Raw genomic sequence first — 22,016 nt, 5'->3', positions numbered from 1 at the left:
TGTTAACCATGGTTACCTGCAAGGAAACACGTGCACCCATTATTGATTTGCACAAAAAGGGCCCAGATAGCACCATGTTATTGTTTCAACGTTGAATTTTACAGTAGTTAAATGCGTTGCATTATGGTCAGTGTTAAATTTTTGACGTTGAAACTGAATTAATTTTTGGTCAAATTTTCAATATTGAAAAATTGATGGTGGCAAAACCTTGATTCAATGTTGTTTAATTCCCTTAATCACTACAATGTTTACATGCCATGCTTACCACCTTGTTTAGGGCATGAACTTTTTGTAGGTAGAGTGGTGGCTTTGAGGCTAGAGATCTGTTTTTTTGTCCTCCAACTTTCAGGGAATTTTGGGGGTTGGTGGCAAGATTGACATTCCAGCCACCAGAAAAAAACTTGCACTGTTCCATTGAGACTTGTGTGGTACATGAGGTATCACCCACTGCATTGCTGCACTCGGGTTCTCATCCAATGCACTGTAATCAGTGCACGCACCTTACCTTTTTGAGCAAGAACCTACAGTAATTTAGGTCCGCATACAATCTCTTTTTGTTGTTGTAATACTGTCTCATAATATTCTCGAGAAAATAGCCAGGAGTTCCTGACAGCAGCATACCACAAAAACACTGTCTCTGATTTCTGATCCAGTTTGCTTAAGCCAGGATTCTTCTACCGAACTTCACGCGCCGATCATATCATAGCGCAGAAGACGCAGCTGTTTCGCGTTTACAGCTTTATGCGATAATAAACACCGAAGCCGTGATATGAGCACAAATACAATGCAGAATGCGTTATGACAGAATTGGGTGTCGGCAGGAGCTTGTTCCTTTCTCTTATTGTTACTTTTATTAAAGTTACATGGATAATATCCCCCAAAGTGGTTTGACTTTTCGCTGAGAGTCCGTGGCCATTCCCGCTTCGCGTTTTGATACGAAGCTGATCGTTTTCTGTTTGCAAAGTGAAAGTAATTTACATATGGAGTCGCCATTTTGTTTAGAAACGCGTATGATACTCTGGAATAATATACAGACAGTTTTTTATTACAAGGTAAGATTATACAGTAATTCCTTCATATTTGCGCATTTGATATTAGCTGTCTTGGTTATACGCAAGTTGGTACAAAGGAATTAAAGGGGGATGATCCGGAAATTTCCGAAAGTTCGCAGAACTTTGCAGACCATGCGTAAGCCAAAAACATAAAATTACATAATATATAAATATGATTAATACAAAAGGATAATAGTTGTTCGTTTACGTGCATACTACGTCTTTAATATTAAAACCATTGGCTTGGATACGCTGCACATCTGTGGCCGGGGAATCTCGCGTGTGTTGTCGTAACTTTTAAACTTTTCAGTGCCATTGATTTTGGATTTTTAATAAGTGTCTTACCAGTAGGTACAGAAGTAACTTTGTATATAGAGGGACATAATTTACATGGTATGTGTACTTTGCCATTTTTAAAATACCGAGGTCCAAAGTGTTAGTCCATCGTAAGTGCGGCACGGAATGGATCGTACTGATGACAGTATTCTCAATAAAAACTAACAATTCATTTCCACAGTTTTATCAACATTAAGCTCCAGGTTACTATCCGTACATCATGCTGCCAGTTTTGTCACCAGGTCCTCATAGGCTGATTGATCATTGTTCTTGAGGCCGAGGACCGTGGTGTCATCAGCAAGCTTAACAAGCTTGATGGCTGGATGGTGTGTGGTGCAGTCAGTTGTATAAAAAGAACAGGTATGGAGAAAGAACACAGTCTTGTGGAGTGCCAGTGTTAGTGGTGAGGGAGGCAGACAGTTAACTGCCAAGTCCATCCTGCTGCTACATGTTGGATAACTGCAGATGTAGCAACTTAGTGCACAGAAAATCAGGGAGGATAGTGTTATAGGCCAAACTGAAGTCCAGAAACAGTGTTCTGATGTAGATGTGGAGCTGGAGCATGTGATTGAGGTTGAAGTTTATAGCTTCATCTGCAGAGTGGTGAGATCTGTAGGCGAACTGTAAAGGGTCAAGGAGAGGTTCCATGGTAGATTTGAAATAGGACAGGATGAGTCTCTCAAAGAACTTCATGACAGCAAATGTGAGGGCAATGGGTCTGTAGTCATTCAGCCATGTGGTCCTATCCTTCTTGGCGACTGGGACGGTAATGGATGCATTAATTCAGGCTGGTTCCTGGCATTCAGAGATGGACTGTTTGCAGATGGATGAAAACATTGGTGAGACCTGGGTGGTACAGTTCTTCAGCATGGCTGGGGTAACACCATCAGGTCCAGGGGTTTCTTTGTATTCAGCCGTGAAAACAACACCAGTTGTTAACTGTTACCAGTTTGAAACACTCTTCTTAAATCATGTATAACAAGCATGTTTTAAATGCTTTTTTTTAGATATTGTCATTTTCAAATCTATATAAATGCAAATGTGATTAAAGAAGAATAGTAAGAGGATAAAATAAAATTTTAGACGCTGCTCACTGGTGACTATTTTTAAACAGGTGCGCGGGGCGACTCTTGTGGTCTTTGGGGGCATGTTGGTGACTCCTGGCGTACAGTATCCACAAAAGTACTGTGGTGTACTCAGGACCCCTTAGAGACTCCCAGTTGTCACGATAAGCCATGTACCATATTAAATAATTAATACACTTCTAGTTCATGCATCTCCCATGTATATTTTGGACTAAAGGTATAGAGTCAGCAAGCTGGCCCCCATTCAATTATTCATGCATAAAATAATGACACGTGGCACAAACTCCCTGAAATTCGGCACAGTCACTAAGTGTAATACTACATATGAAATGTATTAGAGTAACAGAATGGAGACCCTGTGTGTAAGTCAGTGTAAAGTGTTGAGTACTAGATATTGCGTATGTATGTATCTGTTTGTCCTTCGTGTTCACAGACACCCCAGCCGGAGACTTCTGCTCTGGATCAGCAGAGAAATGGAACAAACTGCTTCTGAAACGAGCCCCTCTGTGGAGGGTAAAATGAAGAGACCTGAGAGGTAAGACAGAACCTGCGTGTGTTTGCACTTCTCTAAAAGCAGGCAAAAAATGCAGTAATAACAGAACGTAGTACATTTCCTTGAGACTTCAATGATTCAGCTCTGTGGGCTACATGGTTTAGGTTCATCATTTATTAAATTTAATTTCCTTCAGAAATCTGTATTTAATTGTGTTCCCAGATGCTGTCCTCTCCTGCCACCTAATGCTGCTGCTTGAGTTTTTTAATAATGTCTTTGGGGCGCGAGTAGATTCTGAATATTCTAAAATAAAATGTATATGTTGTTGGTCGGGGTGGCACAGTGGTGCAGTGGTTAGCATGTCTGAGACCTGGGCTTGAGTCTCTGTCCTGGCTCCATGTGTGTGGAGTTTGCATGTTCTCCCCATGTCATCATGGGGTTTCTTCCAGGTACTCTGGTTTCCCCGCACAGTCCAAAAACTTGCTGAGGCTAACTAGGGTTGCCAAATCGCCCATAGGTTTGCGTGTGTGAGTGTGTGTGTGTGTGTGCGTGAGTGATTGGTGTGTGTGAGTGACTGGTGCGTGAGTGTGCCCTGCGATGGGTTGATGCCCTATCCTGGGTTGTTCCCTGCCTTTCACCCATAGCCTCTGGGATAGGCTTCGGACACCCGCGACCCTGAACAAGATAAGTGGTTTAAGAAAATGGATGGATGGATGGATGTTATCTCTGTGTGCTCCTGCTCAGAAAAGCTTTAGAAAATTTATGGTGGGGAATTCCACCCCCATCCCGCACGGGGGAATAATTTGGTATTCTGGCAGCATCTACGTTTATATTACCTTGCTGAAATTTTTTATTATTATTCTTTTTTTTTATTTAGTGATTACTTGTCATTGTTGATGCAGCACAGCACACAACAACAGAATGTGTCCTCTGCATTTAAGCGATATGTGACATAGCAGGGAACAGTACCTTGTTCAGGGTACCTCAGTGGTGCCTTGCTTGTCAGGGATTCAAACCTGCAATCTTTCATTTACGAGAGCACTTCCCTAACCGTTAAGCCACCACTGCCCAAGAGTAAGTTGTCCGCGAAGGGCAGCTGCCCATAGCTGCGCCCAGGGAGCTGGGGGTTAAGGGCCTGCAGGCGTGCTGAGACTGGGGTTGAACTGGTGACCTTCTGATTACAGGCACACAGGCTTAACCTACTGAGCCACACACTGTATTGTGACAGTATTTTCTAAAAATACATATTTCTAAAAATATGGCATTGAGTAATATCTTGCGTCTAATCAATTATGCAAAATAACAGTGATCATAGGAGTAAAACCTGAATAAGCAACAGCTCAGAGACGTGTTGTGAAGAGCATTGTGATTTATGGTGAAATGATTGTTACAGCCCACTGGCCTGCTTGTCTTTTTGGGTCTATAGTTAGACCTTAACATAAAAGTAAACAGGGTTCCTAGTTCCTACGTGTTACGTTAAACTGCATCTGGCCCTGCAAAGTGGTCCTCCAACTTGCAGGGGAACAATTTTTGGGGGATTGATGGCAGGATTGGCACTCCAGCCACTGCAAAACAACTCACAACTGCTCAATACAAACAAGCACGATACTCTGCTGCTCTCCACGGGTGTAGCTCTGCTGCAGCCGCCCGCAGGAAGGCTGCACGCACCATGAAGGGCATTGGGAGAAAGCCTGGTGCTGCCAGGGCACCCTGGATATTATCGAGAGGAATCGCAGCACACGACTTGGTGGCAACTCCCGTCTGTACTGGGAACTGAGAAGGACGACTGTGAGGCTCTGAGGGCAGACAAGGAGGCGTTTGATAGACAAATCTGTGAGCAGGTGACACTCCATCTGTGATCTAGTAACTCAGGTCCTGCTTACAGAGGAATCGAAGCATTACGCACATCGGAATCTGTTTCCCGGAGACTTGCAGTGAGTGATGGGACAGTCCTTACAGATGACACTGCAGTTGTGACGCACTGGGCCAGCTAGGATGTTGGGCATCTCTGGGTCCACGGGTCTCGAAGCTGACCCTCTGATCAACTGTGAACCACTCAATCTCACTGAAATTGCATTGGTGGTGAATCAGCTGGAGGTAGGGAAGGCCGCAGGGATCTGTGGTGTCCGGGATGAACTTCTCCAGGCTGGTGGTAAGGCTGTCCTCCTGGCATTGCAGGCAATCTTTGCTTCCATCTGGGAGTCAGGCATCATCCGAACTGACTGGAAAATGGGACTTGTGGTCCCTAACTGGAAAGGGAAGAGTGATCAACTGGATTGTGGCAACTACAGGGGGATAATTCTGTTCTCAGTGCTGGGAAAAGTCCTAGCTAGGGTCATGCTTAACAGGATCCATGAACACTTGCTTGCCTGTCAGCGACCGGAGCAGTCTGGTTTTACGCCTAAGAAGTCTACCATCGACCGGGCCCCCACACTAGCCCCTGGGGGCCGCTTAGTGAAGACCTCAGTTGCTATACTCTCCATTATAAGAATTATATTATGAGGATTTGTTTCCTCTCGCTGTCCACAGTGGCCTGATGGAGAGAGCAGACTCTCCTGTACCCAGCTGTGTTTCCATGAAGAGTGACCAGTCGATGGAGCCCCCACGCAACCTCAGTGATGGACCTTTTCCTCCAGATCAAAGGTAAAAGTGCATTTAAACAAACCCTGTTTAAAACATTCAGTGTCTCATTAAGAAGACATACAGGCACACGCAAGCTATGAGGAAAAAACTTTATTTTGAATTCATCATTTTTTAAAGTTTGCAAATTCCGTCGTCTTTGAGAATTTAAACAGAAGTTCTATTTGTATAACTGTCTATATTCTATGACCTTATCTGAGGTAAAAGGATGAGGATTACTGTAAAGACTGACTTCCTGTGAGCTGGACTTGGAACCCTATTAATTGAAAGTGCATTTTAAATTGCAGTCCTCAGCATACAGCTGGATAAAAGCAGACTCACCTGCACACTGCTGTATATCCATTAAGAAGGAGCCATCTTGAATTCTGAGCTCGGGGTTGTGTCGATTCCTCCGAGTACCCGAGTCGGGATTTCGACTTCAGGGGGTGATCCAGTTGAAATTTCCGACTACGAACTTGGAATTTATGCGTTACGAGTTCAAACAGAACACAGCGTTATGGTGAAATGATTGTTACAGCCCTCTGGGATGCATGTCTCTTTGGGTCTATAGTTAGGCCTTAACATAAAAGTAATCAGGGTTCCTAGCTAGGTCTGGCTCAGTGGGCAGCACAATCATATGTGTAGATTAATTTAAAGACCTCAGCATCTTCTCTCTCCTTATTCTTCCGGAGCCTATCCCGGAAGCAATGGGCACAAGGCAGGGAACAACCCAGGATGGGGGGCTAGTCCATCGCAGGGCACACTCACACACCGTTCACTCACACATGCACACCTATGGGCAATTTAGCAACTCCAATTAGCCTCAGCATGTTTTTGGACTGTGGGGGGAAACCGGAGTACCCGGAGGAAACCCCACGATGACATGGGGAGAACATGCAAACTCCACACACATGTGACGCAGGCGGAGACTCGAACCCGGGTCCCAGAGGTATGAGGCAACGGTGCTAACCACTGCACCACCATGTCGCCCCATACTTTTATATAGTAATTTTAAGTTTAGGTCGGGCAGTTTACTTCACATTAAAACTAACTGTAGACACGCCTGTTTGCATCAAGAGCTTCACGACAGGCAGAGCAGAAGGCTAAACACCTTAGGATGTAATGTGGTGTTTTTCACTGAAGTTTTCCAGAGGGCCACGCCTACTAGTGTGGAGGGAGGGGGCTTGGGGGCCACTATTTACTTTTTAAAAGCTAGCTGGCCAGAAGTAACCTTGATGCTGCTTCACTTGAAAAAAATTATATATCTGATGGTCAGGATAATTTGCTTATTTTTTATTCAGTGAAGGGCCCCCACACTGGCACCCGGGGGCCGCGTAGTGAAGACCACTGTTGTTTTGCTCTCCATTATATGAATTATATTTATATTATGAGGATTTATTTCCTCCCGCTGTCCACAGTGGCCTGATGGAGAGAGCAGGCTCTCCTGTACCCAGCTGTGTTTCCATGAAGAGTGACCAGTCGATGGAGCCCCCACGCAACCTCAGTGATGGACCTTTTCCTCCAGATCAAAGGTAAAAGTGCATTTAAACAAACACTGTTTAAAACATTCAGTGTCTCATTAAGAAGACATACAGGCACACGCAAGCTATGAGGAAAAACCTTTATTTTGAATTCATCATTTTTTAAAGTTTGCAAATTCCATCGTCTTTGAGAATTTAAACAGAAGTTCTATTTGTATAACCGTCTATATTCTATGTATCACATCTGAGACAGAAGGATGAGGATTAATGTAAAGACTGACTTCCTGTGAGCTGGAATTGGAAGCCTGTGAATTGAAAAGTGCATTTTAAATTGCAATCCTCAGCATACAGCTGGAAAAAGCAGACTCACCTGCACATTTTATTTATCAAACTGAATGTTGCAGCTACACCATTTAGTCATCTTCATGTAGCCAAGACTTTGGTGATCAGATATGTGGGATCAAAACAAACTGCCACCATTGCTTACTATGTACTTTTATAATATTTCTGCAAGTGCTCCAAACTGCATTTTGCAATGTCTATACTTCGATGTCAAATTACAAACTTCACATAAATCTGACATATTCACAAAGTACACTAAGATGAATATGAGTTTAATGCCAAAAGAAATATATAAGAAATAATTTATTTGCCATGAATTAAGTTTATGATATTGAATGAAATGTGTGACCATGCCCCAGTCAGTGACAGTGTGTTCCCTACCCCTAGACCTCAGAGGGTTAAACCCTGTACAAACTGTGGAACAGCACCTACCTGTTATTGAGGAACTGTTTTCTGAATTGGCTGGTGGAAATAAGTTCAGAAAAATTGATCTTAACCCAGCTCTTCTTCAAATGCATGCAGAGGAAGAGTCACTCTCATTTCTCACCATTAACACAGAGCTCTACAGACATTGACAGCTTCCATTTGGTGTGACTTAGGCGTGACAAACCACCATTTCAACCATTTCAATTTAATGAACCCGGATTTCACTTATGTTTGTGTTTTATTCACAGAGACCAAGTGAAAAGATGTAATTCAGATCCGCATGAAGGAGATTTATCATCCGTCTTCAAGGTCTGTATTTATGCTGGAATTTATTATCTTACATTTTATCTTAATTGGCATTAAATCTACAGATAGACAATTAATAGTTTGTCCTGTCAAAGGGAAGATATTTGCAAATTAATACATGAAATTATAAATAGACATGATGCTGGGAGTAATAATAAACTGTAACTGTTTATTATAGTTTCCTGAGGAAAAAGCTCATATGTTTCTGAATGATGATCCTGCTGACAGACTGGAGCAGAGTAAGAGCCGTATGTCATTCTGGTTTGTTTGTTTTGCCACAGAAAAATTGTGTATGATAAAAACATTAAATCTCAGTTTAAAGTTTAATTTAATTTGATTTAGGTTCGCTTGTATGGTAAAAAATACATGTTTTTAAAAAGTTTGTGTATTTACCTCATTTCTTTTCAGCGCATCTTCTGTCACATTGTCAGCACAGAATCAAACATAACCTGAAGAAGAAATGTGAGTGTGTATTTGAAGGGAAAGCTAAGGAAGGACGGCCAACACTTCTCAGTGAGATTTACACAGAACTCTACATAACTGAAGGTGGGACTGGAGGAGTCAATGATGAACATGAAGTGAGACAGATTGAAACAGCATCCAAGAAACGGGTAACAAGAGATACTACAGTCAAGTGCAATGATATAATTAAACCTTTATGTGGGCGTGAGACACCTATCAGAACTGTACTCACTAAAGGTGTGGCAGGTATCGGGAAAACAGTCTCTGTGCAGAAATTCATTCTCGACTGGGCAGAAGGAAAAGCAAACCAGGATGTTCACTTCATATTTGCTCTTCCTTTCCGGAACCTGAATTTGATTAAGGATGAATACAGTCTGATTGAACTGCTTCACCACTTTGTCCCAGAACTGAAATCATTTGAACCCTCTGAGCTGTTTATGTACAAAGTTTTGTTCATCTTTGATGGTCTGGATGAGTGTCGCCTTCCTCTAGATTTTCAGAACAATGAGAGCTGGTTTGATGTAACAAAGAAAATGTCACTGGATGTGCTGTTGACTAACCTCATTAAAGGGAATCTGCTTCCATCTGCTCTGCTCTGGATAACCTCCCGGCCAGCAGCAGCCAGTCAGATACCTGCTAAGTGTGTCCACCAGGTGACAGAGATACGAGGGTTCAGTGATGCCCAGAAGGAGGAGTATTTCAGGAGGAGATTTAATGATCAGAGCCTGGCCAGCAGGATTATCTCACATGTGAAATCATCAAGGAGCCTCTTCATCATGTGCCACATACCTGTGTTCTGCTGGATGTCAGCCACAGTTCTTGAGAGGCTTTTTAGTGAGACTGACAGTGGAGAAATTCCAAAGACTCTCACTGAAATGTACACACACTTCCTGATTTTTCAGACAACTTTAAAAAATGACAAGTATATGAAAAACCATGAAACCAAGCTTAATGAATACAGCAAGAAATTCCTTCTAAAACTTGGTAAACTGGCTTTTGACAACCTTGAGAAAGGCAACCTCATATTTTATGAGCAAGATCTGACAGAGAATGACATTGATGTCACTGAAGCTTCAGTTTACTCTGGAGTGTGTACAGAAGTCTTTAAAGAGGAGTATGGGTTGTACCAGGAGAAGGTGTACTGCTTTGTGCATCTGAGCATCCAGGAGTATCTCGCCGCTTTATATGTGTTTCTATCAAACACATCACCTGACCTGTTAGAGACCGTAGTGGACGAGGCATTAGAGAGCAAGAATGGACACTTGGACCTCTACCTCCGCTTCCTCCTGGGCCTCTCAACAGATTCCAATCAGAATCTGTTACAGCGGCTACTTGGACAGACAAGAACCAGCTCACATAACCTTGAGGAAACAGTAAAATACATCAAGGAGAATGTACAAGAGAATTTATCTACAGAACGGACCATCAACCTGTTCCACTGTCTGAATGAACTGGGTGATAATTCCCTAGTAGAGGAAGTACAAAGATTCCTTAATTCAGAACGTCTGTCAGCAGAAGGTCTCTCACCTGCGCAGTATTCAGCTCTGGCCTTTGTGTTACTGATGTCAGATGAGGAGCTGGATGTGTTTGATCTGAAGAAATTCGTCAGGTCAGATAAAGAGCATTGGAGGCTGCTGCCTGTGGTCAAGACGTCTAAGACAGCTCTGTAAGTGATGTGGGGATGTGAGAACACACCCCGTCTTGTAGTATTACATGTACATTGTTTGAAATATATAAAATATGAACTTTATTCTTCTTCATGGATTAATAACCAGGCTGGATTTTTTGATGATCTGGATCACAGATTTTATAATGACTGAGGGCAGTAATGCAGTAAAAAAGAAAACAAAAGCGATGTCTCCATTACCATCCAGTCTGCCTTCTGGTCAGTGAAGACTAATGTTTACATCGAACAGGAGGAAGTTTGTTGCCTAATCAGAGTCTAGCATGCTTCCAAAGAAGTTTCAATTTAAATGTGCAAAGTTGTAAAATGTATGTTTTCATTACTCTCCAGTGAAGGACAACCCCATACATAAGTAACACAAATGACAACTGCTGTAGCGTGTTTCTCGTTCATCTCTTCAGATATCAAGTCCCATTGCTTTCAAGAAATTCCCACACATTTGGGCTCCTCACACTTGCGCACTTTGCGCATCTTGCGTCAACATACATCACCACAGTGTGTAGTGTCTCAGTGTGCTTGCCCTTAATTGGTGTAAATGGGACAAAGGCAATATCTATATTGTCATAGTAGTAGAACTGGGTGTCATTTGGGGTTTTTCTTATTCTGGTGCTAAAACGGTGTTTAGCCAGCACTGCAATATCATTGGACATTTCAAATCCCCTGTTACTGAATGGAATATAGAGCCAGTTCACACTCATTCATACTGGCTCTGTAGACAGACAGTACTGATATAATTACAAAATTATATTAGTGTTACATGTATGGCTTTGCTGAAACTGTGGTTTGATCGTAAAGTATAAAATTTTGGACTAAAATCCAGTGACTCACAGTCAGTGATCATATGACTACAATTCCCAGGTTGCACAGTACAGTCTGCACACTGTAATTCGTTTTGAAATGGAAGCCGTGCTGCTTATTATGTTGAAAACAAACGTTTGTGTTGATATTGTATATCAGTCCTGTTACTGATGTGCAGGGTGTGTGTGTCTCTGCTTTAACATGATTTCTTTTCCAGGCTGAACAGCTGTGATCTCACAGGGGAATGCTGCGAGGAGTTGGCTTCAGCTCTCAGATCAAACTCTTCACCTCTGAGAGAGCTGGACCTGAGTGACAATGACCTGAGTGACCATGTCCTGCAGGATCCAGGAGGGAAGCCACACTTTGCTAGACAGAGGGATTTTCACCGTAAATTGGACAAAGATTCAGAAGAGAAGCTTCTCTCTGCTGGACTGGGGAATTCACACTGTAAACAGGAGATACTGAGGTCAGTATTACTGGGTTTTTGCTTGTTGCCAATCATTTCCCAGCTGTTTCCACCAACCCTGGGCATTTTGTTTTTGTTAGTGAGTGTCAAATACCCATAACAGACTGACATTCAAAATAAGTACAATTCCAGCCAGACCTGTATACACTTTTCAGAACACGCTGGCTTACCCCAAATCCCCTCAAATTCTCTCAGTCTCAACTGCAATAGAAGGTTCTTCATTGAACTGAATATGTTACGGAAGGATTCAGGCCCATATTTCATGTGTTTCTCTCTGCTCTGTTTTTAACTCTGGTTTTCTTGCCTGTTAAGGAACTAGTACTTATCATATATAAAACTATTTTCTTTAAATAAGTAGGAAAGTTAAAATGAGTAGGAGACCCAGTGGTCTCACATCTCCAGGTCTGGAGGTTCACATCCCGTCTCCATCTCTGTGTCTGTGGAGTTTGCATGGTCTGCTTGTGTTTGCCAGCAACAGAATTACTGATACATTTAAAATCCCCTGTTACTAAATGGAATATAAAGCCTGTTCACACTCATTCATACTGGCTCTGTAGACAGACAGTACTGATATAATTACAAAATTATATTAGGCAGCTTGACATGTATGACTTTGCTGAAACTATCGTTTGATTGTAAAGTATAAAGTTTTTAACTAAAATCCAGTGACTTCTAGTCAGTGATCATGTGACTGCAATTCCCAGGTTGCACAGTATAGTCTGTGATTCATTTTGAAATAGAAGCCATGCTGCTTATTATGTTGAAAACAAATGTTTGTGTTGATATTGTATATCAGTCCTGTTACTGATGTGCAGGGTGTGTGTGTCTCTGCTTTAACATGATTTCTTTTACAGGCTGAATGGCTGTGATCTCACAGAGAAATGCTGCGAGGCGTTGGCTTCAGGTCTTAGATCAAACTCCTCACCCTTGAGTGACAATGACCTGAGTGTCAATGATCAGCAAGATTCAGGAGTGAAGCTGCTCTCTGCTGGACTGGCAGATTCACACTGTAAACTGGAGATACTGAGGTCGGTATTACTGGGTTTTCGCTCACTGCCAATCATTTTCCAGCTATTTCCACCAACCCTGGACATTTTGTTTTTGTTACTGAGTGTCAAATACCTCAGTTCCCTGATTAGAGAGTCTTTGATTGGCCTTATTATAGATAAAATTAACATTTTCTGCAAAACTGAATTTAAAAATAAAAGACCCAAGATATTTAAAACTGTTAACAGCTTCCACATGCTGAGCAGAAAGGTGGTCTGTAGCAGCCAATAATATAATTACTACCAAGAATTCAAAAACTTTCTGTTTTAAGTCAATAATGTAATAACTGGTCAACAATGTTATAACTTATTACATCATTGGCAAAAACGTTGCATTTTTGTGTCAGAATAGGTTATACATTATTGGCCAGTTATTACATTATCAACCTTTATTACTTTAAGAATGTAAGAATTACATTATTGGCAGTTACTACATTACTGGCTTCTACATGGTCCTCCATTATGCAAAATCAGCTTTTTGTCGGCATTAATTACTAAAAAGCTTGATTTACACCAGCATGCATGCAATAAGAATTTCAGTCTGTGACTGACAATAAAGTTGTATCGTATCTTAACATTTTAGTTTAGAAATCAGCTCACTGAACCAGTAAGCAGCGTTTTATATGAAACTAGCCATACCATCAGTATACCTAAATCACTTAAAACCATTAACTGACATTCGTCAGTCAGCTCAAAAATTCTCTACCCAGTGCACCGGTCCCTGTTTGACCCAAGTCCAGAAGTCTTTGCGAAAGCAGATGAGTCTTCACAGTGTTAAAAATTGCACCAAAATCAAATTAAATCCATGCATAAGCCTTAGGCAGGAAAATTACCAGGGCAGTGAAACCAGAGAGGATATTCATAATAATTCTAGCTAATAATAATGCTGAAGCTAATTTAAAACTAGTATAAAATTGTAAAAATTAACAACACTATTAAAACACTATAAGACACAACAGATAACAAACAGCATAAGACACCAGGTGAGCAACAGGCCACGCCCCCAGAGTCTCAGATTAAAAGGTGAGCAAGAGGCCAAGCCCCCAGATTGTCAGATTAAAAGGTGAGCAACAGGCCACGTCCTCAGAATGTCAGATTAAAAGGTGAGCAGCAGGCCACGCTCCCAGGGTGTCAGATTAAAAGGTGAGCAGCAGGCCACGCTCCCAGGGTGTCAGATTAACAGGTGAGCAGTAGGCCACGCCCCCAGGGTGTCAGATTAAAAGGTGAGCAGCAGGCCACGCCCCCAGGGTGTCAGATTAAAAGGTGAGCAGCAGGCCACGCTCCCAGGGTGTCAGATTAAAAGGTGAGCAGCAGGCCACGCCCCCAGGGTGTCAGATTAAAAGGTGAGCAGCAGGCCACGCTCCCAGGGTGTCAGATTAAAAGGTGAGCAGCAGGCCACGCTCCCAGGGTGTCAGATTAAAAGGTGAGCAGCAGGCCACGCTCCCAGGGTGTCAGATTAACAGGTGAGCAGCAGGCCACGCCCTCAGGGTGTCAGATTAAAAGGTGAGCAGCAGGCCACGCTCCCAGGGTGTCAGATTAAAAGGTGAGCAGCAAGCCACGCTCCCAGGGTTTCAGATTAGAAGGTGACCCACAGTGAGTAGTGCTCACGCACCATGTTGGAGGGAGTTTTGTCTTTTCAAACTAGCAGCCGCTAAACCCCCTTCACTGCTGGTTTCTCCCTTACTTTAAACAGCAAATTACAAGCGAGTATAGGGCTCTTGAAAAAAATGTTGGTAACACTTTATTTAAAAATCCTATAAATGCATTGTAGATGTCTTCATAATGCATTATAATGGTCAGTATACCAATTAAGGATGCTCTGTACTGCATTATGAAGGTATTAATAGTGCATTTTACATGAGAGCTTCATAGAAAATTCATAATGAATAATAAACATGTGTAGAATGCGTTGTGACTTTTTAGAAATATTTATTGCCATGTTTATAATACGTTATGAATGTATTATAATGCATAATGTGGGTACCTATAATGGTTTTATATGACTGCTTTAAGTGTTAACAAAATGTTGCGATTTGCTTTCTGAAGGCTTTCAGGCTGTAGAGTCAGAGAGGAAGGCTGTTCTTTCCTGGCTTCAGCTCTGAGGTCAAACCCCTCACACCTGAGAGAGCTGGATCTGAGCTACAATCACCCAGGAGACTCAGGAGTGAAGCTGCTCTCTGCTGTACTGGAGGATCCCAGCTGTAAACTGGAGAAGCTGAAGTGAGTACAGAATAACCACAAGGAAACTGGGCATCACGTGAACCCAGAATGCATTTCAGCAGTGACATAATAACCAAACACAAACAGCTTCTTTTTTCTGTTCTTACATTCTTATATCTCAGAAACTTATCAGCATTCAATCCAGGTTAGAAGCAATTAAGCAGTGAAGTTAACAGGATTAAAAAAATAAACGAAAAAAAACGATGGTAAAATTACAATGAAATATAAATATATACTCAGTGACAAAAGAAGTTAAAGACCTAGACGGTGTGGTGGAAATTAAATGAATCTGAGAGGTCATGTGACTGTCGCAAAGATTATAATACCCATAGTCCGGCTGACACCAGTCGTCGAGACACGGTGCAGGACGACACCGGGGGGGGTGTAGAGAGTCCAGTGCCTGTGTCTGGATGTCATGGGGTTCTGTAATGCTTGCTGCACAATATGACGATCCTCCCTTGGTTTGGTCCGTCTTGGAACCTTCACGATGTGTGTGGGTGCCCTCACGTGCCCATTGGTTCCAACATGGGGCGACTGTGACATCTGCATGCCCCCCATGCAGGACAATCACGCGATACGACCGACTGGCCTCAACCAAACCCACAATGTGACCCCTATCAAACTCCATTGAGTGCTAGTAATGCTGTCTAGTGTATCTACGAGGCCTCCTCTGTGTCTGGTGACTAGACCTGCCTGCTCCTAGCAAATCGAACCATTTACGTACCTATTGCTGGTGTACCAAACTACATCCAAATCGGACCATTACTGTACTTCTGGGTGCTTAACTTTTTTGTCACTGAGTGTGTATATTATACACAGACACATACATACACACACACACACACACACCAGTCAAAACCAGGATTATTGTTAAAATACCTCTTAGTAAATTCAATGTTTTACAAAAATCTGTTCCATCATGACATTGCATTTAATATACTGTGCACCAGTGTAAAAAAAGTGGTTGTTTAATTTTCCTTAGACTAGACCGATGTGAACTCACAGAGAAATGCTGTGAGGCACTGGCTTCAGCTCTCAGATCAAACTCCTCACCCCTGAGAGAGCTGGACCTGAGTGACAATGACCTGCAGGAGTCAGGAGTGAAGCTGCTCTCTGCTGGACTGGGGGATTCACACTGTAAACTGGAGATACTGAGGTCAGTATTACTGGGTATTCCATACTGTAAACTGGAGATACTGAGGTAAGGATTACTGGGTATTCCACACTTTAAATTGGACATATTGAGGAAAGTATCACTGGTATTCCCCACTGTAAACTGGACATATTGAGGAAAGTATCACTGGGTATTCCCCACTGTTAACTGGAGATAGTGAGGTATGTATTGCTGTGTATTCCACATTGTACACTGGATGCTTGTAATGGTGAGGTGATCTTATTTATTGGAGAGCTTTTTTTGTTGAGGATGGAGTGGTGGCTCTGGGATCTGTGCCAACAACTGGAAGGTTGCTGGTTCAAATCCTGTGAAACAAATCTCACACTCGTCCATTTGGACTAGTGTGGTGCCGAGGTATCACCCGCTGCATGGCTGCACTCATCCCTGAGGTGGTTTTTTGTGTGGTGGGTGCAGCAATGTACTGTAATCGGTACATGCTCCTTACCTCTCCTTTTTCTGTCTCTCTGCAGGCTGTCAGGCTGTAGAGTCACAGAGGAAGGCTGTTCTTCACTGGCTTCAGCTCTGAGGTCAAACCCCTCACACCTGAGAGAGCTGGATCTGAGCTACAATCACCCAGGAGACTCAGGAGTGAAGCTGCTCTCTGCTGTACTGGAGGATCCCAGCTGTAAACTGGAGAAGCTGAAGTGAGTACAGAGTGTGTGAAGGTCCCTGTTACAGAGACACACCTGAGAAGGATGCAACAATTAAATAAATGGATATATGATGTTATGTCATTCTGCTTCTCCTATAGTGTGGACCAGAGTGGAGAGTGCAGGATCAGACCAGGGTTCCTGAAATGTAAGTCTGTTGCCATGTTTTTTAATTTACCATTGATTCTACATTCAATGTTGCACATGAATGCACGAAATGCACACTGTTCATTGAACACGCTCATGTTTTTGGTTAACAGTGGACTGAACAAATCAGTTTGTGACTAATCATGATGAGACAGATACCAAGGTTTCGGAACTTTTCTCGTCAAAGTAAAGCCCAGCGACTTGAAGCAGGGAGTAGAGTTTTAGGAGACTTTTACAAAAGCGAGATGAAACCTTTGGACATTATCTTATGTTTAGGTTTTTTTTTCTGGTTGGAGACATTGTAATATAAACTGTATAGCAACCAAACACCACCTATTGATGCATCATGGCAAGTGGCTCTGGAAATGGCAAGAGGTGATCCTCGGATGTTTGTGATCAGGCTTATTGGTGAACTGTGAACAGCATGTCATGACAAAAGTGTTAAAATCTGCATCCTGTGGCCATTAGCTGGACAGTTTTGTTTAATAAGACTCACATATAGGGCTTTGCGATATGACTAAAATCTCATATCCCGATACCGATACACATGGAAGTAAATTATGGAGTGGGTGAGGATATTGTAACCTGCCAGTAATCATAACTGGCCAATAAACCCCCCCTCCCCCACATAATCATATAGTTTTGAGAAATGGGTGGGGACCTCAACCCCCCCAATGTTGAAAGTTACGCCCAATATGTATCACAAAATAGCACATTTTCTGTAAATTCAATGAATAAATGGTTTATAACCACACGGAGAGACTTATTTCTTACTACATTTTGAATTATTTACTCGACAAATAAAAGGTCTTATTATTTCTTATTTTTTCCCCTTTTATTTAGAACCTTTGCACAAATTGAGCATGTCAGGAAATACAAGATATTAATGTACAAAATATAAAAAGGTAAATAGTGTTGAAGGATGCGCAGTTAAGATCAGGCAGCGCTGTGGAGTGCTGCGCAGTGTACGCATGCGTGATGCCGTGTGTTAGCGTGTGATTTTCGACAGAACGAAATCCATCATCATCATCCATCATCTCCCGCTTAATCCGGGGTCGGGTCGCGGGGGCAGCAGCCTCAGCAGGGAGACCCAGACTTCCCTCTCCCCGGCCACTTCGTCTAGCTCCTCTGGGGGGACCCCGAGACGTTCCCAGGCCAGCCGAGAGACATAGTCTCTCCAGCGTGTCCTGGGTCTTCCCCGGGGCCTCCTCCCAGTGGGACATGCCCGGAACACCTCCCCAGGGAGGCGTCCCGGAGGCATCCTAATCAGATGCCCGAGCTACCTCATCTGGCTCCTCTCGATGCGGAGGAGCAGCGGCTCTACTCTGAGTCCCTCCCGATTGACTGAGCTCCTCACCCTATCTCTTAGGGAGAGCCCAGCCACCCTGCGGAGGAAACTCATTTCGGCCGCTTGTACCCGCGATCTCGTTCTTTCGGTCACTACCCAAAGCTCATGACCATAGGTGAGGGTAGGAACGTAGATCGACTGGTAAATCGAGAGCTTCGCCTTTTGGCTCAGCTCTCTCTTCACCATGACAGACCGATGCAGCGCCCGCATGACTGCCGACGCCGCACCGATCCGCCTGTCGATCTCCCGCTCCATCGTTCCCCCACTCGTGAACAAGATCCCGAGATACTTAAACTCCTCCACTTGGGGGAGGACCCCATCCCCAACCCGGAGAGAGCACTCTACCCTTTTCTGGCTGAGAACCATGGTCTCGGATTTGGAGGTGCTGATTCTCATCCCAGCCGCTTCGCACTCGGCTGCGAACTGCTCCAGTGAGAGCTGAAGGTCACGGTCCGATGAGGCCAACAGAACCACATCATCTGCAAAAAGCAGAGACCTAATCCTGAGGTCACCGAACCGTACACCCTCAACGCCCTGGCTGCACCTAGAAATTCTGTCCATAAAAGCTATGAACAGAATCGGTGACAAAGGGCAGCCCTGACGGAGTCCAACCCTCACCGGAAACGAGTCCGACTTATTGCCGCCCATGCGGACCAAACTCTGGCACCGGTCATACAGGGACCGAACCGCCCTTAAAAGGGAGCCCGGTACCCCATACTCCCGGAGCACTCCCCACAGGACCCCACGAGGGACACGGTCGAATGCCTTTTCCAAGTCCACAAAACACATGTAGACTGGTCGGGCAAACTCCCATGAACCCTCCAGAACCCTGCTGAGAGTATAGAGCTGGTCCACTGTTCCACGGCCAGGGCGAAAACCACACTGCTCCTCCTGAATCCGAGGTTCGACAATCCGGCGGATCCTCCTTTCCAGGACCCCCGAATAGACCTTACCAGAACGAAATAATAGATATAATATGAAACAAGGGGCGGCATGGTGGTGCAGTGGTTAGCACTGTTGCCTCAACCCTATGGGACCCGGGTTCGAGTCTCTGCCTGGGTCACATGTGTGTGGAGTTTGCATGTTCTCCCCATGTCGTCGTGGGGTTTCCTCCGGGTACTCCGGTTTCCCCCCACAGTCCAAAAACATGCTGAGGCTAATTGGACTTGCTAAATTGTCCGTAGGAGTGCCTGTGTGAGTGACTGGTGTGTGAGTGTGCCCTGCGATGAGCTGGCCCCCCATCCTGGGTTGTTCCCTGCCTCGTGCCCATTGCTTCCGGGATAGGCTCCGGACCCCCGTGACCCAGTAGGATAAGCGGGTTGGAAAATGGATGGATGGATGGAATGTGAAACAATAGATGTTTTTCTATCCTCACATGATATATATCGTTGTAATTGCATGCGTTAAATTTCATTTTCTAGAAGCGAGTTTTTACACTGGGTTGGGGGACTGGGGAGGGAAAGAATGAGGTGTCTCAGGGGGGCAATGAAGATATTTAGACATTGAGGCAACCCTGACCAGTACAATAATAATAAATAATATGAATATAATTATTTACATTTATTCTTTAGGCAGATGCTTTTATTTAAAGCGATTTACAAGGGAATGGAAACCCAGTCCCCCGTCCCCCCCCCCCCCCCCCCCGTGGCTGGCACATATTGGCCCATTGAACAAGCAAAAGAACTAAATAAGTAAATAAACCATAATAATAATAACTATAATTTCATACTGTGCCATGTCAATATTCATTCACCTTATTGGGAGACATCAACTCAAATTATTTCCAAACATTTCAGGATTGCCTCTTGCAATTTCCTGAACCATAAAGAATCAGAAGGTTTTGTATGTAATAAAAACTGTATAGCGGTCAGCATCTCTAACCACAAAGAACCCCAGGAAGCCCAAAGGTTTCAGCTCGCTCCTGTAAAAGTTCTGAGGAGCCAACACCTCCGGGCGAATCTGACGTCATCGGTCACGTGATATTACATAAGCGAAGCCACCTCCGACTCCCAGGTTCGAGACGCTGGGCTTTACTTCGACGAGGCGAGCCAGGAAGTCACGGTATTATATGTCCCATCCCTAACTTTTCGTATTAATCTTGGGTGTCGGATTTTGTGGTAAATGTGCTTATGGTGATTATCTATGATGAATATTGTTGCTTTGTGATGCTATTTACCCGTAAGTCTGTTGCTTTAGCACATGCAGCTTTTTGCCGGCTCTTCCCACCAGCATCACACGGGCATCCGGCATTTCCTGAGATATTTCACGCACTTAAATTCCCGTTTAGCTGGGGGAAGCTGTGCTGTTTCCGTATTGTACAGAAAAATAAAGTACAGGCTAAAGTGCAGTGCGGTCACAAGTGAGTCTGTCAGTGTGGCGTATGTCACGTACAGTGGGGGCTACAGGAGTGTATCGGGAATAAAATGTGTATATTGGAGCAAGTTCTGTGTCAGTGTGTGAGGTGTTACAGTGATTAAATAGCGGAGATGCCGGTCTGCCTGATGGGATTAATCTCTCTTACTCCTGCCTACAGACTCCTGCCACCTGACGCTGGACCCCAACACAGCACACAGATGCCTGTCTCTGTCAGAGGGGAACAGGAAGGTGCAATGGGTAGAAGAGGAGCCATATCCTGATCATCCAGAAAGATTTGACCGCTGGAAACAAGTTCTGTGCAGAGAGAGTCTGACTGGCCGCTGTTACTGGGAGGCTGAGTGGTGGGGAGCTGATCCCCGGATAGGAGTGACTTATAAAGGAATCAGGAGGAAAGGAGAGAGTGATGACTGTGGGCTTGGATTCAATGAGAAGTCATGGATTCTGTCTCGTCATAATTTACCATCCATATACTTTGTCCAGCACAATAATAAACGGACTGACTTACCCAGAGATACTCCCATTCCCCCCAGAGTAGGAGTGTATCTGGACTGGGAGGCTGGTACTCTGTGCTTCTACAGTGTCTTCTCTGATGGACTGACCCTCCTGCACAGGTTCACCTCCACATTCACTGAGCCCCTCTGTCCCGGGCTTGCGATTGGTGCAAACCGACCTGGGTTTGAGGACCATCATCCATATGGCGTACTTTCTCTGCGCACACTGGAATAGCTCACTGTGTGCTGGAGGAATCATTTTACTGTATCACAGTGTGACATCTTGCCGGTTCTCCATGGTAAATCTTTGCTTTTTTAACCTGTATGATCCGTTTAACTCTGAAATGTGATGTAAGTTAGACAAATATAAATGACTGGATTAGGCAACTGAAAAAAACACTTTGAGAGCTATTAGATGGCCTCCTTCAGGCCATCATGGTAAGCTTAGATGTGTGGCCTCCTCTGGGCTGGCTGAGGGAGACTCGGAGGGAGCAGTGCTTTTGTTTAGCATCATTGTATGTGTTGAAACTCTGTAATATTTCCCATGGAGTGCATGTATTTTGTTACCATGTATCCATGAGTGTTATGTAAATTGTCGGCTTCCATGTCTGTGCTGCTGTTAGTATTAATCCAATAGTAGCTGCTACTAAAGAGAGTAACTTTCATTTTAAAAGCTATCATCTCTTTTATTTAAATGACTCACCACAGTGTTTTTGTCCTTTTTATGTGTGTCTGCTATCCCCCGACCCCTTAAATAATACATTTGTTTATTGGAATGTTTGCAGTTTAATACTCCTATTGTAATGCGATTACATTTCATGGAGTTGAGCTCCGAGTCACATCCAAGAGGTCAGCTCATCAACCGCTAGGTGGCAGCAGAGACCACCAAATAACAGCGTTATTAGAAGTTCTATTTAAAAAATGCTAATCCACGCCAGCCTCGGACGAGACGTGGTAAGGCAAGTTTGGTGTCTATTAGAATCTATTGTTAACTTTGAGCATATCACCAAAAAT

General features: G+C 43.7%; 1 protein-coding gene and 1 long non-coding RNA gene across 32 annotated transcripts in view; both read left to right on the top strand.

The window, feature by feature from the left end:
- Window positions 1-21,675, top strand: part of LOC125749639 (NACHT, LRR and PYD domains-containing protein 12-like) — a 60,211-nt gene extending 38,536 nt beyond the window's left edge. For 20 of the 31 annotated variants that reach the window (XM_049027093.1, XM_049027092.1, XM_049027071.1 and 17 more), the window contains 12 exons: window positions 5,496-5,609; window positions 7,004-7,117; window positions 8,083-8,143; window positions 8,319-8,388; window positions 8,549-10,268; window positions 11,302-11,550; window positions 12,405-12,578; window positions 14,643-14,816; window positions 15,799-15,972; window positions 16,461-16,634; window positions 16,742-16,788; window positions 20,669-21,675. In XM_049027093.1, the coding sequence (XP_048883050.1) occupies window positions 5,496-5,609; window positions 7,004-7,117; window positions 8,083-8,143; window positions 8,319-8,388; window positions 8,549-10,268; window positions 11,302-11,550; window positions 12,405-12,578; window positions 14,643-14,816; window positions 15,799-15,972; window positions 16,461-16,634; window positions 16,742-16,788; window positions 20,669-21,237 (3,640 nt within the window). In that variant the 3' untranslated portion in view covers window positions 21,238-21,675. Of the gene's footprint in view, window positions 1-957; window positions 1,053-2,745; window positions 3,009-5,495; window positions 5,610-7,003; window positions 7,118-8,082; window positions 8,144-8,318; window positions 8,389-8,548; window positions 10,269-11,301; window positions 11,551-12,404; window positions 12,579-14,642; window positions 14,817-15,798; window positions 15,973-16,460; window positions 16,635-16,741; window positions 16,789-20,668 lie in introns of those variants that run through there. The other 11 variants (XM_049027099.1, XM_049027100.1, XM_049027095.1 and 8 more) reach the window with 11 other exon arrangements.
- LOC125749642 (uncharacterized) lies at window positions 12,939-14,624 on the top strand. The gene is made up of 3 exons (XR_007399976.1): window positions 12,939-13,779; window positions 13,820-14,019; window positions 14,100-14,624. It is a non-coding gene; the product is annotated as an uncharacterized LOC125749642 (long non-coding RNA).
- Window positions 21,676-22,016: the final 341 nt, after the last annotated feature.

This window comes from Brienomyrus brachyistius, chromosome 9 (genome assembly GCF_023856365.1).
Source record: "Brienomyrus brachyistius isolate T26 chromosome 9, BBRACH_0.4, whole genome shotgun sequence".
Taxonomy (NCBI): Eukaryota; Metazoa; Chordata; class Actinopteri; order Osteoglossiformes; family Mormyridae; genus Brienomyrus; species Brienomyrus brachyistius.
This window is presented reverse-complemented; position numbering and strand designations above follow the sequence as displayed.